Source organism: Triticum aestivum, chromosome 2D, assembly GCF_018294505.1.
Source record: "Triticum aestivum cultivar Chinese Spring chromosome 2D, IWGSC CS RefSeq v2.1, whole genome shotgun sequence".
Classification (NCBI taxonomy): domain Eukaryota; kingdom Viridiplantae; phylum Streptophyta; class Magnoliopsida; order Poales; family Poaceae; genus Triticum; species Triticum aestivum.
The window spans coordinates 580,663,050-580,681,313 of record NC_057799.1 but is presented as its reverse complement, the minus strand read 5'-3'; the positions used below and the strand labels follow the sequence as shown (position 1 = coordinate 580,681,313).

The following is an 18,264-nucleotide window of genomic DNA, read 5'->3' as shown; positions in this document are numbered from 1 at the left end:
AGCCCTCTCATCTTTGGGAGGCCAATCTTCATCAACGTCTTCAACATCACCATCTCCTCTCAAACCCTAGTTCATCTCTTGGGTTCAATCTTTGTACCGAAACCTCAGATTGGTACCTATGGATGACTAGTACTATTGATTACATCTAGTAGTTCATTACTATATGGTTTATTCGGTGGAAGATTATATGTTCAGATGCATTATGCTAGTTAATACCCCTCTGATCTTGAGCATGATTATCATTTGTGAGTAGTTACTTTTGTTCTTGAGGTCACTGGAGAAAGTATCGCTCTAGCTTGGGGAGGCATAAGTCAATGTTATATTCATGCCCCAATCATGAGCTCTCAAGAGAAATTATTATTCAAAAATTTTATGCTCGGCTTTCTCGTGATGATCAATCCATGCTTGATACTTCTTGTGCTCGTTCTTTTATGAAGAAGATTATTGAATTCATGTGAGATCTTGTAGAAAGAATTAAACGCAACTCTGAAGATTGGGAACTCGAAAAAGGTAAGGAGTCAGGTATTAAGCTTAAGTTTGATTGTGTTAAATCCTTTATGAACACCGATGCTTTTCACAAGTTTAACACTAAATATGGACTTGACTCTGAGATAGTAGCCTCTTTTGTGAATCATTTGCTACTCATGTTGATCTCCCTAAGGAGAAGTGGTTTAAATATCATCCACCTATTAAAGAAGATATTAAAGAACCGGTAATTGCTAAAGAAGGAACTATAATTTACAATGTTCATCCAGTTGTGCCTACTACTTATATTGAAAAACCACCTTTCCCTGTTAGGATAAAGGAACATGCTAAGGTTTCAACTGTTGTTCACAAAAGTAATATCAAAGCACCTAGACCTTCAAAACAAATCAAAGTAGAACCTAGTGTTTCTATGGTTAAAGATCTCTTGGTAGAAAATATTGATGGCATGTTATTTACTTCTATGATGAAGCTGCTAGGATTGCCAAACCCAATGAAAAAGATAAACATAGACCTGTTGTTGGCATGCCTGTTGTCTCAGTCAAAATAGGAGATGTGGACCATGTTCAAGTAGGGGATTACAGCGGGGTGCGGGAGAGTGGACCGCTGAAAAGAGTTGAGGGAGGTGATGAAGATGGTGATGTTGATGAAGACGATCACCACGGCGATGGTTCGCCAGGCAGCACTCCGGCGCCATCGAGAGATAGGGGAAGAGAGGCTCCTCCTCCGGCTTGCTCCATGATGTCCTCCCTCTAGATGGGGAGAGGTTCTCCCTCTGGTCCTTGGCCTTCATGGTGCCCGGAGAGGTGAGAGCCCCTCCGAGATTGTATCTCTCTCTCCCCCCTCTCTCTGTATTTTCTTCTCTTTCTACGCTCTTGTGTCTGGATGAAAACCGTTTCTTATATTCCCGGAGATCCGTAACTCCGATTGGGCTAAAATTTTGAGGGTATTTTTGTCCGGATATTATCTTTCTTACGGTGAAATAAGGGCATCAACTGACCTACGAGGTGCCCACAAGACCGCGCCTTGGTGCCTTGTGAGGCCCTCGAGCACCGTCTTGCATTGATTCTTCCTCCCTAAAACCACATATATTTCATAAAAATCTCGGTAAAATTTTATCGCGTTTGGATTTCGTTTGGTATGGTAATTCTACGAAACAAAAAACATGCAAAAACAGGAACTAGCACTGGGCACTAGATTAATAAGTTAGTCCATAAAAATAATATAAAAGTGCACCAAACCATACAAAATTATAATAAACATGGCATGAATACTTCATAAATTATAGATACGTTGGAGACGTATCCTACAATATCCAATCCCTCTTTTTACGTTCTCGCACTTCATGGTGTTTGAGAACAAGATGACGGAAACATGGTCTTTCAGAGAGTTTCCCTGACCACTGACAGTGCCCATCCAATCCTACCATTCAACTACATCTGCTAGAAACTGTCCAGCCAGATTCACCACTAAGATCAACCAAGCCAGAGCCCATATTGACTTGTGGCTGGACCGGTAAGCTTCCGGGCATGAAGTATTCTTCCATCTTTTTGAGTCTGGGCGAAGCTTTATGCAAGATGGCATGGCGCTTCTCCATGCATCCCGGGTCATCCATTGGTTGCTTGAGGGTGCCGATGAAAATCATCCTCCACCCAGTATTGTGTATTGAATTATTGTCTTGAGTCAATAAGTCTTGAGGTCTTGTAGATGGAGGCCTTGTAGTTGCCATCTTGAAGTTGTCATCATTGATGTAGAGTCCTCCTTCTCACACCACTCCCAAGCACTCGTACCAATCCTCGTCTATTATAGCGTGCATAAAAATAAATAACACTCCCGGCGCTCAGTACCAGGGGTGTGGGTTCCTACCTCATGCTTCTACACAACTACAAGAATCAATATCAGTACTGGAGGAAATGTTGCAAAGGTGACACTAAATGCAATAAAAACATAGGTATGAACATATAGTCAAAGTGAACTTGCATAGTAAGTTGATGAAGATTATAACGCTCTTAGAAATAACTTGGTACTATTCGTCAGCCTTCGATGAAATCTATATTAAACAAACATTGCATTCATATAAGCATTCAATCTAGCAATCATTTTCTAGCAATATATATGACAATCAATAAATAAAAGCAACAAGGAAAACCGATAAGAAAAACCAAATCAACATTCAGAAAGAAACTTCAAAGAAAACTATAACGAAAAAATCTATGAATTAATTACTCAACAAATTAGTTTTTTTGTCCTAATTAAAAACTTAACATAAAATAAAATACTAATCTAATAAATTAATAGAAAAGAAATATTTTTTTATTAAAATAACAGAAAGAATTTTACCTAAAGTTTTTTATGCAAAATGAATCAACCTAAAAGCTATTATAAAATTCCACTTATGATCAAAACAAGTTTTCATACAAAAATAATAAAAATTATTTTAATTAGAAATAAATGGGGCTACCGTCAACCAACAGAAACAGTTCAAAAGTTGTCAGAAAATGACAAAAGAAAAATAACTGAAAACAATTAAAACTAAAAGAAATATAATTTACCCTAGCAATTACTAAAACCGTACTGTTTTTGCAAATAAACAAATTTAAAAATAATATAAAATAAAAATTTAAGTGCTATTGGATGCATGACAAATTTAGTGACAAAGTGCAAAAAGAATCAATTCAAAATCTATTTTCAAACAAGAGATATTAGCAATATAGTGTTTGAATCCAATTTGATCAAATTCAAATTTATACTCTTCAAATTTAAAAACGAATTGGATCTACAGAATCTTCCAGGTTTTGAGACAAAGATTGAATACAAGAGATGGACTAGGGTTTGAGATGAGATGGTGTTGGTGAAAATGTTGATGAAGATTTTGTCCTCCCATGATGTGAGGATCATTAGTGATGACGATGGCTTTGATTTCCCCCTCCCGGAGGGATGTTTTCCTGCAGGAATCGCTCCGCTAGAGAGCAAAAGTGCTCCTGCCCAGGTTGCCTCGAGACGGCGACGCTTTGTTCCGAAACCTTCCTTCTGCTTTTTTCTAGGTCAAATGGCACCTTATAGCAAAAGATGGGCTTCGGAGGCCTGCCAGGGGCCCCACAAGTCTAGGGGGCGCGCCCCCCAGGCTTGTGGCTGCCTGGTGCCCCCCCTTCTATTACTTCTTTCGCTAGTAATTTATATATATTCCAAAATATTTCTCCGTCAATTTCCAGGTCATTTGGAGTTGCGTAGAATAAGTGTCTCCGATTTATATAGCCCTTTCCGGTCCAGAATTCCAGCTGCCGGCAATCTCCCTCTTCATGTAAAACTTATAAAATAAGAGAGAAAAGGCATAAGAATTGTATTATAAAGTGGAATAACAAGCCATATTGCAATAAATATCAATAGGAAAAAACATGATGCAAAATGGACGTATCGGCGACGATCGAGTAAAAAAATCCCCACCCTCTCTTCCTCTCCCCGGCCTCCTCTTCTCCCCCTCAGCCCATAGTCGGTGCGACCCCCGCCCCGATCCGCCGCCCTCCATCCTCCCGATGACCAGATGCGGTGGCCGCCGGTCCCCTCCGCTGATTCGCAACGCGGATCCGCTGCCGCCACACCTACTGGTCGTCATCCGCAACCGCTTCCTCGAGCCACCGCCGCTCGGCCGATCCGACCGCCGGTGCGCCCCCCACGTGTTTTGCGGACTTCCCGGACCTCTCTCCGCCCTGGCCGCCGACGAGGACCTACATGGGTATCCGGCAGGGGTTGTGGGGGATGTGGGTGGCCGAAATCACCGACCGTGAGACCCACACGTAGAAGTGGGTCGGCTGCTTCCACACCGCCGAGCTCGCGACCATGGAATACCACCGGTGGCAAGTCCGGTTCCACGGCAACGACGCGAGGCTCAATTTTCCCGTCGGCACTCATCCATTCGACCTCGTCCCCCAGAGCCGGGGATGGTGTCCGCTCGGATGGCATGTGAGGACTAGGAGGCGAGGGAGTGCCTCGAGGCCGAGGCCGCCACCGAGGCCTACATGGATGACCTCCGCCGGCAGTACCCGGAGCTAGTGGAGACGGAACGGACGATCTTGGCCGTCAATAACGGCGAAGTTATCGTCATCTCCGACGACGAGGGCAACAACGACGGCGGCAACGATGAGATCAACGTCAAGAAGTGGCAGAGCGTCTTCCCCAGCGACAACAACGGCGGCACTGGCCCGGACCCAGCTCTCACCAAGGGTGGCCTCACCCGAAAGGATTGACTCGACCTCCAGTTCGGCCGAAAGTAGTTTCAGTTTAGTTTTAGTTTAAATTTATGTTTAATGTTCGGTTGCGAGAACTTTATGTGTTGAACTATATTTTAAATGCATCATCTCTCGGTTCAAATTTGATTGAATTCGTGCAAATTATTTGTACTCAGCTAACTTTAGGGGATCGGCGGTGCGGCGAAATTTTAAAGGGATTGGTTAGAGTTGCCCTAACAAACTGAACTATTGTATCAGAGAGATAATTTACATCGGTAGAGAAGAGGAAGGAGGCAGTTAGACGTGGAAGTCAGAACTTATCCTTCCATCTATCTCGCTAATAGTTCCCCTTATCTCTTGTGTTGTTTGACTCCTCATCCCTCTTCCAAGCGCGGATAGGTCTCTGTTTCCTCGGCAGCCAACCAGCCATGGCTTCCCACCCGTCGCCGCCGCCGCCGCCGCCGCCGGAACACCCCATACCACCCGCTCCCACCACCATAAGTGACCTCGACGACGACCTGCTCCGGGAGATCTTCCTCCGCCTCCCTAACCTCCCCAGCCTCCGTCGCCGCTTCCAGGCGCTCCAAGCACGCCCGCTCCTCCCTCACTTCCTCGCACACACAATAGCTCCCTTCCCCGCCTCAGGCCGCCCCTCCGCCGGATTCAGCCCCCTCCAAGACGACGACACTGCCGACTGGCGGATCGATTTCTCCGATCCGTCGGTTTTCTACAATGGCGGCTGCATCGCCATCAAGCACCAGAGCGCCAAGCAGAGAGTTTGGTACAACCCTCAAACGATGGCCCTGTTTCTCCGCCCCAAGGAGCATCATGACATGCCCGATGGCACCACCCTTGGGTTCCACACATTCTCCTCCGAAGAGGATCAGAGGCCGTCCCGTGTGGTATGTGTCCGTCAGGACTACTCATGGGCTTGGCTACGCATCGCTGTATTCTCATCGGACACCATGGAGTGGCAGATTTTTCCAGAGATTGCGACGCTGCTACCTGAGGGCTTCAGGCGCACAGCCTGCACCGTGCTGGATTGGTTTATCTGTTGGCAATGCGAGTCCATGAGCGGGGTACAAGCCAGCGAGTACATTTTCGTGCTCAAAACAGATACAGTTCAGTTCTCTCGAATGGATCTGCCGCCGCCCTTGAGAGTGGCACACCAAAAATTTAAGATTGGTCAGACCGCTGATGGGAAGCTCTGTATTGTGAATGAGAATGAATGCATGTTTAGTATTTGGATCTTGACAGCCGGCGATGACGGCATCGAGAGATTTGTGCTGCACAAGATGTTCCCGTTGCAAGCTAGCTTTATGGAGGTCACCGGCTGTTCAGTGGAAGATACAATCTCAGTGCGGCTTATGACGGTTTTCAACGGTTTTGTGTACTTTGCACTTCGCCCATGGAGGAATTATGTGGATCAGTTCAAATCCCCTGAGTGGTTCATGTCCATGTCTCTGGAAACAGCGGAGCTGAAGCAGCATCTGAAGAATAGAAAGCGGCCTGTCTTCCCTGTCCATCCCTACTCGGCCTGGCCTCCTTCTATGGAATACATCTCGGTAAGCAATGTGACCATAGTGCTAAGGATTCCCTTTTATGTTTGGTCCATAAATTGTATGCAATGATGTTAACTAAGGCGATTGTATTGCTATATATGAATATATGCTATCAGTTTTAGTCAAAGTAACATGTCTTTGAATAACGCCGTAGTAGAGGAGCTAGCTGTGCTATTCCCATTCCTTCAAAAAAATACTCCACTTACATAATCTAGACAAATTTAAGACAAGTAATTTGGGACCGAGGTTGAAGTAGACAACCTCGACTACTTGTACATTACTACATGAGGGTTTATGCAGGTTATATGATAAGCAGTAGCATTGAGATACAAAGCTCCACATACAGAATCCATAATTAGTACATGAATGGCCTAGATTTATCAGAAATGTTAAAATATTTGGAGGATTTCTGCAGATTATGTGATAGCATTATTATAAAGCTCCACATACATAATCTGTAATTAGCATATGAATAGCTAGTTTCTGCAGTAGTGTTTAAGTATTCAGATATGGATAAGTTATATGCCTAAGTTAGGTTTTCTTTCTCCTAAATTTTTCGTCTTCTGCGCCGGTTTCAAATTAATGTCTTATTTAATAAATATGTCCTTCATAATTTGATGTCAGTGAGAACTAAGCATTTGCCAATATATTCATTCGTACGCAACACGATTCAAGCTTTGATTTCGACTGCTATATATATGTGCACATGATTATCCCAATGGCACTATCTAACATTTTCCATGTTTTTGGAGGCGGGCGACATATATATGTGCTTTCTAGCTATAGGTGCATACATGTTAGCCATCCGTTAAGTCCGTGAAATCTTCCCATTTTTTTAGCCTACATATTGGTTTGATTTCTATAGTTAATAAGGCACTCCAATCTAATTAAATTTTACTAGTTCTATCGAGTATTAACTGTTATTTTCAATTTCTTTTTATTGTATAATGATATAGTAGATTTAGAAAGTTTTAGAAGGCAGTGGTGTATCAGTAATTTATTTCACTTTCATTGTCTCTGTTAAAGCTAGATAAAATGATCAGAATCGCTAAATTCTATTCCCTTGCACATATTTGTCTGCATAAAAACTTGAATTCTTATTTACACTGAATTTCCATTTTGTCACAGGAGGATTCAAAATCTGAGGTTACTGGAAAAAGTGTTGATGATGTCGGTCTTGAGAGTACAGAAAAGGATTCATCTGTCCTTATAAAAGCATTAAGATCATATAAAGAAGCGTTGATTAAGGATGGTGACGCAAATGTTGCAGAGATAGAGGCCTTCTCACTTTGTCTTGACGCTGAGGATGAGAAGAATTCTCTTGTGAGGAAAATCATTGCTTTAGATGAACTGTTAATAACTGTGAGAGATCGTGTCTTGAGGGCGGGTGCAGACTCTGAATTCGCAGACTGTCAATTCTACAGACAGAAGATCAAAACAGAGAGCTGGTGGCAAGTGTGCAAGGCGAAGTTATGGAGAGCTTTCTGCGCTAGCTGAATAAGCCCATCTATCAGGACTAAGTGAGTTTTTGTTGCGTTGGTACTTTAGCTTTTAGAAGAGGCTGTGATGACGTTAGCTGAATAAACCATTATCAGTATTCATATGACTGGTTGGCAGGAGTCCTAGTCTCCAGTTTCATCTACTGATGCGTCGTTTTAGAGATGACTTGTACCAACAAATGTACAAGTCCCAAACTTGTGATTCTTTATCTCTGTTCCTAATGGATGATGTTTCAAGCTTTTGTCAGCTTGGTATTAAATCTTTCATTTTTGTTTTAGAAGTGCATTTAATGTGTGAGCGAGTTGAAGATCATACAAATAAAGGTGTGTGGTCAGTCTCTGTTGCATATCAACTAAAATGGTAACTTCTTTTTTCCTTTTGGAAAATATTATATAGTTCGGTTTATTCAGATTGCAGCAAAGCTATTTTAGAGTAATCATTTTTCTCTGTATCTTGCGACAAAATGTGCGTCATTTACTTTTAGATGGTATACATATTATTATTTCCTGCACTTGCCCACTTTATTTTTCCATTTTAGGACTGCTCACGTGAGCAAGCCATTCTTAACTTTCCCCTCTTTTGCCATTTTCTACCAGTACTATTTTAAGCAGACAGGCTGTCCATCTAATTTAAACTTTAAACTTTGAATGAAACTAGTATCTGAGGGAGCGCAGACTACACCAAATTTTGTTAACAAATGGGTATTGGCACGTTTGCAGTTAACATCGGGGGCAGGAGACAGGGCAGTAGACTGTTCTATGTTAATAGCAAGTGCCCTCCCGTCTCACAACCATGGCATGATGTCAAATGTCTCCTTTGACGAGTGTCACTTCAACCTATATTCTGTTTTCATTATATATATGGAAAATAGACACGGTGGAGTCTACTCTGGGGAGCACTTTTAGTTCATAAAATTCGAGAACTAAATTGAGATGTGTCAACAAATTATAAAAAATAGTGTATGACTTTGATTGCGCATGTTGCGAAAGGTAACACCCTGTGTGGTCTGCCCGTCGTGGGGTGCGGGACTGCCTCAGTGCGTGCACATCGCTTGCCTGCTAGTAGGTCGTGATCCCGCGCAACCGACATCCCTATAGTATCTCACAATTATAGCATCCAGGCCACAGCCACCACACTGCCGCCAGGCAATTTGTTTTTTCCCATGGCTTTTGGTATTGCACATAATGAAAGACAATTGTTGTAATCGTAATTGGATATTAATCCAGAAAGGCAATGCAAGCTGGGGTATAAAGTGTATTACATTACACTCTTAGCAGGGGTCATTTTATCAACAGACTCTAATTGCACCTCCTTTTTCTTCTTCAGCTCCTTTGAGAAGCCCAGCTGACAAATCTCTTAAAAGAAGTTGAGCTCCTTACTCTCCCTCCCGTGTTCACCATGTTGATTTTGCGCATTTGGGTAGCTACTTCTCTCATGTTAAGCCGTTCAGTTGGGGATTGGCGTGTACAAAGAAGCGCTATCCGTAGTAAAGATAACAAGGACTGAAAGATCGTTGGATTTTCCGGTCCTGCTGCTACTTGGTTGACGGCATCATTGCATTCATCTGGCAGACAGGAATCCAGAAAATTTAATGTGTGATCAGGAAAATTTGTTTCCACAAATCTAACGATGGTGAGTTCATTCCTGAACATATCATCCGTTGGTCTTTTTCCTGTCAACATCTCCAAAAGTACAATTCCAAAACTATATACGTCCCCACAAGTAGATGCATGACCGCTTTCAGCATACTCTAAAAACAGAGACCAAATCAATAATCATGGAAGTGGTAAATAATTATATGCAACACACTTTGAAAAAATAATTATATGCCAAACAACTATACCTGGAGCCATATATCCCAGAGTTCCGTTTACAGTAACTGAATTAGAATCTCCGACTGTTCTCAGTTTAGAATCAATGTAGAACCTCGCGATGCCAAAATCTCCCAGACAAGCATTCATATGAATGTCTAGGAGTATGTTTTTTTTAGAACATAGACGTCAGGGACGTCCGGCTTTAAATTAATAAAACCCTCAACTCAGGCAGCGTGCACAACCAAACAACCAAGCGAACGAAAGGAGACCTAGTCTCCCGGAGTCTTAGACATACCCGAAACGAAACGAAAGGAGCATTACATGGCATGTCCAACCAACTTAAGAGCACGCAGGCTCGGAGGAAACACTTCCAAAAGGGCCACCCATCCCTATGAGACAGCGGAAGGAGGCGTCGGGGCTCGCGACGTGGAGTAGACAGAACGCAGGCGAGCTAGAGCCAGAAGATGTAGATCAGAGTCCTGTTGCCTTCCCAGCGGGGCCCATTGCTGCAAGAACAAGATGCATTTGTAGATTACGTCAGCAGGGTGAGAGGGGAACACACCCTCAATAGTAAACTTGTTACGAATGTGCCACAAAGCCCACAACATGGCCGCCGCACTTGTCCACATAACACGACGCGAAGAACCCTGGACTGAGGACAAAGACGACACTAGCTCTGGGCGGGAGTGTGGATCCCAATCCACCCCCGCGGCCTCCCGGACCGCACTCCAGGCAAAGCGCGCCAAGGAGCAACGGAAGAACACATGGTCAGCGTCTTCCGGAACGCCACACAACGCACAAGGCCCAGCGGCCGGGCCATTGCGTTTGGCAATATTGATGGAAGTAGGAAGGCGGTCTTGACAAAGTTGCCAGAGGAACACCTTGATCTTGAGAGGAATTCGAGCCTTCCAAAGCCCCGCGGCAGCCATAGGGACATGGCCCCGGGATAACTCACTGTAAAGGGACTTGACAGTAAATTTGCCTGAGCCCGAAAGTCTCCAAGACACCGTGTCCGCGCTGTTCGACAAGCGAGCGTCGGCTATCATAGCCCGAAGGCTGTCCCAATCCTCCCGCTTTGGCCCCGAGAGCTCCCGTCTAAAGTGGATAAGGGGCGGGGAGGAGCAAAGAGCCGAAGCAACCAATTGGTTGGGCTGGACAATGATGGAGTATAGTTGGCGGAATTCCGACCAAAGAGGTTGTTGGCCTATCCAAGTGTCGAGCCAGAAACGCGTGGAGCGTCTGTTATGTACCGAAAACCTCGCACCCCTGGCGTAGAACGGTTTTAGGGATTGGATGGAGTTCCAGAACGGCGATCCGTGTGCCGCTGCCTCGAAGAAATTCCCCTCCGGAAAGTATTTGGCACGCAGGAGATCCATCCAGAGGCCGGTCTCTCCCTGAGACAGCTTCCAAATCCACTTGCACATAAGTGCAATATTCATCAACTTAGAGTTGATGATCCCGAGTCCCCCTTGGGCTTTAGGTCTACACACGGCCTGCCATTTAACCATGTGATATTTACGCTTTGGTCCCGCTCTTTCCCAAAAAAAAGGGCCCACGGGGTGTCCACTTTGGTGTGGACCCCGTCAGCCAGCAGGAACAGGCCCATGGCAAACATGGGCAGGGACGATATGCTGGATTTAGTTAGGATGAGTCTAGCCCCACAAGACATAAACCGACCTCTCCACGGGCAAACCCTGCCCGCCACCTTAGTGCTGAGAGGTTCCCAATCGGCAATCGAGCACTTTTTCTCAGCGATCGGGAGGCCGAGGTAGGTGAAAGGCAGTTTTCCCAATTTGCAGTTAAGCAAATTGGCTACCCACACGCTTTCGGCCGCATCCATCCCTATGGACACCACTTCACACTTGTGAAAATTTATTTTTAGCCCGGACATGAGCTCGAAACAAAGCAGAATGGCCTTTATTGTTGTGATGCTGTGAAGGTCCGGCTCGAAGAGGAGAAGAGTGTCATCAGCGTACTGAAGGTGTGACACGCCTCCTGGGATCAGATTACCAACCACTCCCCTGATATGGCCCGCAATCCGAGCTTTGTCTAGCATGGCGCCCAGGGCGTCTGCCACAAAGTTAAAAAGCAACGGCGAAGCCGGGTCCCCTTGACGCAGCCCACGCTTGTTGCGGGAGAAGTTCCCTACTTCTCCATTCACCGCAATCGCCGTTTGGCCCCCCGAGACCAATTGCATCATGCGGTGAACCTAGACCGACGAAAATCCTCTGTCCAGAAGGACTTGTCGGAGAAACTCCCAGTTCACTCTATCGTACGCCTTCTCAAAGTCTAATTTCAAAAGAATGGCAGGTTGTCGAGAGCGTTTAAGCGAGTGAATGATCTCCTGAAGGGCCAACGACCCCTCCAGAATGTTTCGACCACGAATGAAGGCCGATTGGTTCCTACTAATAATTCGTTGAGCTATCGGAGACAAACGAGTGGAACAAGCCTTAGTGCAAATTTTAAAAGGGACATTAATGAGCGCGATCGGACGAAATAAACTAATACGGTCCGCTCCCTGTACTTTGGGGATCAAAGATAGAACCCCAAAGTTTAGGCGAGAGATATCTACATTACCGCGCATGAACCCATTGCAGACATCGAAAATTGGCCCTTTAAGCACTTGCCAAAAGCGTTTGAACATCGCCACCGGCCACCCATCCGGACCCGGAGCAGTGTCTGATTTCATCCCAAGAGCCGCAGCATCAATCTCCTGGGGGAGGAAGGCCAGCCCCAGGCCCTCATTCTCCACGTCCGTGACCCGCAGCGCAGGGTCCCAAACGTCCGCCCTCAGCCGGGCACGCGACTCCTCCCTGGAGCCCATCAGCTGGATATAGAAGTCGTAAATGTGACGAACGATGTCCTGTTGGCGCAAAAGGAGCCCCTGCTCGGATTGCATACGTAGGATGGCGCACTTACGGCGTCTACCGTTAGCGTACGCGTGGAAGTACTTAGTGTTCGCGTCACCCTTGAGCGTCCACTTAATGCCCCCGTGTCTACGCCAGTACTCCTCCTCAGCCCTTAGGAGGGACTCAACTTGTGCTTCAACCGCATAGCGCTGGTTCCATTCAAGTTCCGAGAAGCCATGCGTATCCGCAACCGCGTTCATACGGGCGAGGTCCATGGTCAGACGCAGTCGGAGCTGCCTATCCTCTCGGCCTTGGTTGGCCCCCCAGCCTTTGAGGGCCGCACGCATTCCCGCCCCTGCGGCAATCCAAAACTCCATTGGCCCGCGCGATTGTCTGATCCGAGCTACGCATGTCTCCCATTTGGAGAGGAAAATTTGCTCAAAATCCGGGGCCTCGAACCACGCCGTTTCAAAATAGAAACGAGAGCTACACTTTAACTTGTCCTCCCCTGAGGACAGGATTAACGGAATGTGATCCGACCAAATCCTTGTTTCCGCGTGGAGTGAGCACATGGGGAAAAGCATTTCCCACTCCGCGGACTTGAAAACCCGATCCAGCACAGACCGCACCGGCGTTAACTGTTCGTTGGTCCAAGTGTAGCGTGCGCCCACGCGGGCCACTTCCCTAAGGGCCATAGAAGCTATCGCGTTATTAAACAGGGACACCCTTGTCCAGTTAATGATACCATTGTTCTTATCCGCTCCCGAGCGGATTAAGTTAAAATCGCCACCCACCAGCACTGGTAGGTTACGCACGCTCAGGGCCGCAACCTTTGCCTGTAGTTCACCCAAAAACTCTTGCGAGTGCGAGTGGTCGGCCGGGCCATACACCACAATGACCTGCCACTCGTTTAGAGTCACGCGCTGACGAACGTGTGCCGACAGGAAGAATCTACCGGCATCCCACGCCACCACCTCGCAGCAAACTTGGTTGATGCCAAGTAGCAGGCCCCCCGAGTGACCCACCGCAGGCACCCAGTGCCATGCAAAGCGCTCGAGCGGATCGACGGCTAGCAGGTCCCGATGGGAAAAATCTGTCTTGATGGTTTCCTGCAAGCCAACTACGTCGATCCCCTCCTCACGCACGAATTCTTTCAACTGGGTCCGCCTCCCAGCGTGGCCGAAGCCGCGAATGTTCCAGAAAATAAAACGCATTAAATAACGCGATTGCGGAGGCGGATACCGCGAGCGGTAACCAATTTGGCCACATGCCGTGTCTTAACAGGACGACGGGTTGAGGGGGACTGCGCAGCCCCTGCTGCTGTGTCCTCCTGGTCGGGCCGCACAACGGCCAACAGAGAAGCCCCTGCTTCGTCTGCTGCCGGCGCAGCGCGTGCCGCCGCTGCCTGAGCGAGCGCGGCCTGCGCTATTTCCTTCGAGCGAATGAGCGACAAAAGTTCACGAGCCTCACCCACATCAGACATATCAACACCACTATCTTCTAAGATACCCCCTAGACGCGCATCAGAATAATCGTCGAAGATTGTAAAACGAGGCAGGGGATTACCTTCGATTTCCATGTTCTTTTGAGCCACCAGGAGTTGAGCGCGTTGCATCGCAGGAAGATTGCCCTTGGCGCCTTTTGGGCGCGAGCTGGCCCTCTCCTGCGACACCGGGGCCACCACCGCCGCCTTGGAGCGCTTGGCCTTGGAGATGGGCACCGTCTTGGACACCGCCGCTCACATCGCGTCAGAGGAAGAGGGGGGACGGCCATCGAAGACCCGCCAGCCGAGCCCCCAGGGGAGGCCAGCGCTATCACCACCGGCCGAAGCGAGGCAGGCGTGCCCGCACGGACCGATGGAGGACTCACCGGCGCCACCGGGGTTGCCTTGCGTCCCGCCGTCTTCTTGTGGGACCGAATCCCACCGCCACCTTGACCAAGCGCTGGCGGAGGAGATCGCACCACCACGCGTGCCCCACCCACCCCCGCAGCCGCAGGGGAGACGAGCAACGAGCGCCCCTCCGAGACACAGGAAGCAGAGACGCCCTTGTCGATGTCGAGGCCGAGCGACATGTTGGAGCCGTATTGATCGAAGCCCGTTTCATTGCTGCCCACAACACCTTGACGCTCCTCCTGGTCCTTTGCCGCCTCCCCGGCGGGAGGTCCATTCTCGGGCTCCTTGTCCTTGATCCCCAGCTTGTCCCAAGTCGCGGTATCGATCGAGTCATCACCCATGCTCGTGTCCCGCTCCTGATCCTTGCCATCCGGGCCCTTGTCCACGCTAGCTGGTGGAGGGGGAGGGGGCGCAGCACCCTGCAGACCGTCCGCCTCGGCCTCCATCTGAATTGTGAAGCCCTCACTATTGAACCACAATTGGACGTACCCACGGAGCTTAGCCGGGGAGCGACAAGCGAACCGCATCCGCACCGGACCGAGCCCAACCAACGACGCCTTGTCCACCTCCATGGGGCGCCCAATCTTCACAGTCCCTGCCAAGAGACGATCCTCGCGGCGGTGCTTGGGCGGCACACCCCACAGCTTGACCCAGACATCTGGCATGATCTCGGCCTTGGGCTCCTCCGGGAGGGATTCCTTTATTTCCGCCAAGATGTTGTTGAGGGATAGAAACAGCTTGCCGCTGCGGGTCGCCATCCGCAGCAAGGCCTTCTTGGGGAAGACGACGGAGAAAAGGTTCTCGCCGACCGCCGTCACTTGCCAGTCCCACTCCCCCTCGAAGAGATGGGGGAGTTCCGCCTCCAAGATGGGGACCGAAAGCAGTCCAGGCGCCGCCGAGACGACCGCTGCGTCCGCCGCCAGAGGGGTGCGCACCTCCTCGCCCTCCGTCTCCACGAATGGCAGGCAGAAGAAGCCCTCGCCAAGGATGGCGTTGCCCATGATCTGGAGCATCAGAGGCCGCCCGCGCGTGGGGCAGTGAGCCGACGCGTGTCCCTCCCCGTGGCACACAACGCAGAGGGGTTTGTAGTGGCACATGTTCTGGTAATGGCCCACCCTGCCGCACTTGAAGCACTCCGGCCGGTCAGACTCCTCCACGGGGATTGGGACATCGGCCGAACCCTTCGAGGTCGCCGACCCGGCCACCAGAGCCAGCTGCGACGAGCTTCCCCCCTTCTGCTTCTGCTTTTTGGCGAGCGGATCCCCTGTCCGCTCCCCGCTCGGAGGGAACTGGGACTCCTTCCTCTTGAGCTCCTTCTTCTGCTCCAAACCCCGATGCCGATACTCCTCCTTCTTCTTCCTCTTGCGCTCACGCTCCTCCTGCTGCTTCCTTTCTTGCTCCGCGATCCACCAAGGAGGCGGCGGCCCCCATGGCCCCACCTCCTCAGGGAGCACGGCTTCTTGGAAAGCGCCTTCACCCGCAGATCTTGCTCCCACTGACGCTCAACCGCCGGCACCGGAGGCGACATGGGGGGCTTCTCCACCCGGCGGGATCCCATCCGGACCGCAGTCGCGAACGAGCAGGAGAGAGGGGAAGGGGGGCGGAGCGGCGCAGGCGGCGAGAACGGTGCCCGAATCGCCGCACTTGCGAGGGGGATGCGGGAAACCCTAGCGAGAGATCTAGGGCACCCGCTGGCAGCCACAACCACTTATAAAGGGGCGGGGCCGTTTGCACTTCCACCCCCGCACCGGGCTCAGGCCCAGACACACTAGTAGAAAATAGGGCTTTGGTCACAGGGCAGTATTCACATTAGTCCCGGTTCAGTCACGAACCGGGACTAATGTGAGCATTCGTCCCGGTTCGTGCAGCTAAGGCATTAGTCCCGGTTCACCTGGGCCCTTTAGTCCCGGTTAGTTCCACGAACGGGGACTAAAGGGTGCGATGCCCATTAGTACCGGTTGGTGGCACCAACCGGGACTAAAGGTTAGACCTTTAGTCCCGGTTGGTGCCACCAACCGGTACTACTGGGCTTTGAGGCATTAGTACCGGTTCATGGCACGAACCGGTACTAAAGGTCCCATTTTCAAACTCTACCCCACCCCCCGGTGGACCGCCTTTTCAGTTTTAGAAAAAACAAAAGAAAATTATGGAAATGTCAAAAAAATAAAATAAAATAAGTTTCCCATGTGATATGTGGTCTAGTTGTTGGGAAAATTAACAAATATGAATTTTGACTTTATTTGCAAAATCACTCTGGAATTTGTAAAATGGGCATAACTTTTGCATACAAACTCGGATGAAAAAGTTTTTTATATGAAAAATCATCTACTCGAAAAGTTACATCCGAATTTAACTGGGGGGGCCCCGTTAAACATTTTCAAAATCCTCAAAAACCTAACAGAAAAAAGTTACGGGGCTTTTAAGATCTAGAGTGGAAAAAATAAAAAAAAATTCAAACTGTGGTCAAACAATGGTCAAACTAATTATTCTAGAATATTAGTGTTACTAAATAATTATTTCAGTTATTTTGAATTTTGGTCAAATCTGGTCAAACTATGGTCAAACAATGGTCAAACAATGGTCAAACTAATTATTCTAGAATATTAGTGTTACTAAATAATTATTTTAGTTATTTTGAATTTTGGTCAAATCTGGTCAAACTGTGGTCAAACTGTGGTCAAACAATGGCCAAACTAATTATTCAAGAAATATTAGTGTTACTAAATAATTATTGTTTTTTAAAACAATAGTTTCAAACTCAAACAGTGAAATGTGTCACTTCATGCTCAAGCAAAATTCCTAAGGGTTAATAGGATTGACATCTTACTATTGTCAGGAAAACAACAAGTGCAGACTTGGAAACGAGGGAGAATAGAACCCGGAAGTTAAGCGTGCTCAGGCTGGGGAGTGGGAGGATGGGTGACCGTTCGGGAAGTTAGATGATTTGGAATGATGAGGGGTGATTAGAGATTAGAGGATAAATTGAGCAGTGATGAGGGGTGATGATTAGGATTAGAGGTTAAAATAATTTAGAAATTTGAAAATAAAAAAAAATTTCAAAAAAAATTTCATAAAATTTCCTTTAGTCCCGGTTGGTGTTACCAACCGGGACTAAAGGTGGAGCCCCACGTGGCTGCGGCCTTTAGTCCCGGTTCGTGTAAGAACCGGGACTAAAGGGGAGAGGCATTAGTAATGACCCTTTAGTCCCGATTCAAAAACCGGGACTAAAGGGCCTTACCAACCGGGACTAAAGCCCCTTTTTCTACTAGTGACACAGGAGTGCTCAAGGCCAACGGGCCAGAAAGGTCCGGCCCAAGCACAGGGGAGCGCCCCTGCGCCCCCTCTGGCGAAGGGATGGCCAAGTCACCCGCTGGGCCCCCCGGCCCACGCACTGGTAAACTGGGACAATCAGCTAGGCCCAGCTGAGGCACAGGCCCGTTCGGCGTCGACGCCTGCGAAACCCTAGCCAGGCCCTGCGGCGCCCCGGCCAGGTCCTCCCCGCCGCCGCCGCCGACCCCTGTCAACGACGGCGAGCTCACCGAGACCGAAGGCGTCACCGCCGACACCAGATCCCGGCGCCCCTCCACCATCAGGAGGCTAGAGCGACCCTCTGGCCCCGCATCCACCCCCCGGGGCGGCCGCCAGATGCGCGACGCCAGGCGGCGCCCGCCATGCCCACCGGGCGCAAAAGCACGCCGGCGACCAGCCACGAACGAGCCCCCGAGCTCCTCCGCACGGGCGACATAGTCACCCACCGAGCACGCCGCACGCGGCCTCGGCGAACCACCGCTACTTACCTGGTCACTTACCTGTTCTTCCTCGACCTCGTCGGAGTCGGAGTCGACCCCCGCCAACGCCCAGAATCTGCTGCCAGAGGGCGACGACCCGGGGGTCAGCTCACCAGACGGCCCACGCCACCTCGCCCGCCCCGCGGCT

At 48.8% G+C, this 18,264-nt stretch overlaps 3 protein-coding genes across 3 annotated transcripts; 1 reads left to right on the top strand and 2 right to left on the bottom strand.

Annotated features, from left to right (window-relative positions):
- Positions 1 to 5,036: 5,036 nt before the first annotated feature.
- LOC123054674 (uncharacterized) lies at positions 5,037 to 8,108 on the top strand. The gene is made up of 2 exons (XM_044478490.1): positions 5,037 to 6,274; positions 7,400 to 8,108. The coding sequence occupies exons 1-2, from the start codon at positions 5,138 to 5,140 to the stop codon at positions 7,766 to 7,768; spliced, it is 1,506 nt and encodes a 501-aa protein (XP_044334425.1). The 5' UTR covers positions 5,037 to 5,137; the 3' UTR covers positions 7,769 to 8,108.
- Positions 8,109 to 9,002: 894 nt separating this feature from the next.
- Positions 9,003 to 16,243, bottom strand: LOC123054671 (uncharacterized). The gene is made up of 2 exons (XM_044478487.1): positions 14,001 to 16,243; positions 9,003 to 10,091 (listed from the first exon to the last, which is right to left on the bottom strand). Exons 1-2 carry the CDS (start codon positions 15,423 to 15,425, stop codon positions 9,975 to 9,977), a joined length of 1,542 nt encoding a protein of 513 aa, XP_044334422.1. The 5' UTR covers positions 15,426 to 16,243; the 3' UTR covers positions 9,003 to 9,974.
- Positions 16,244 to 17,510: 1,267 nt separating this feature from the next.
- LOC123054673 (collagen alpha-1(I) chain) lies at positions 17,511 to 18,264 on the bottom strand (the record flags this gene model as incomplete). The annotated part of the gene is given in 1 exon segment (XM_044478489.1): positions 17,511 to 18,264. A coding segment is annotated over 1 exon segment (712 nt), but the record flags the coding sequence as incomplete, so codon positions are not given.

Bases quoted from the DNA above. Each gene is read 5' to 3' on its own strand.
- LOC123054674 (XM_044478490.1), top strand. From the start codon at position 5,138: ATGGCTTCCCACCCGTCGCCGCCGCCGCCGCCGCCGCCGGAACACCCC. The intron at 6,275-7,399 runs GTAAGCAATGTG...ATTTTGTCACAG, and splicing joins CTTCTATGGAATACATCTCG to GAGGATTCAAAATCTGAGGT.
- LOC123054671 (XM_044478487.1), bottom strand. From the start codon at position 15,425: ATGTGCCACTACAAACCCCTCTGCGTTGTGTGCCACGGGGAGGGACAC. The intron at 10,092-14,000 runs GTAATCCCCTGC...TTGTTCTTGCAG, and splicing joins AAAGAACATGGAAATCGAAG to CAATGGGCCCCGCTGGGAAG.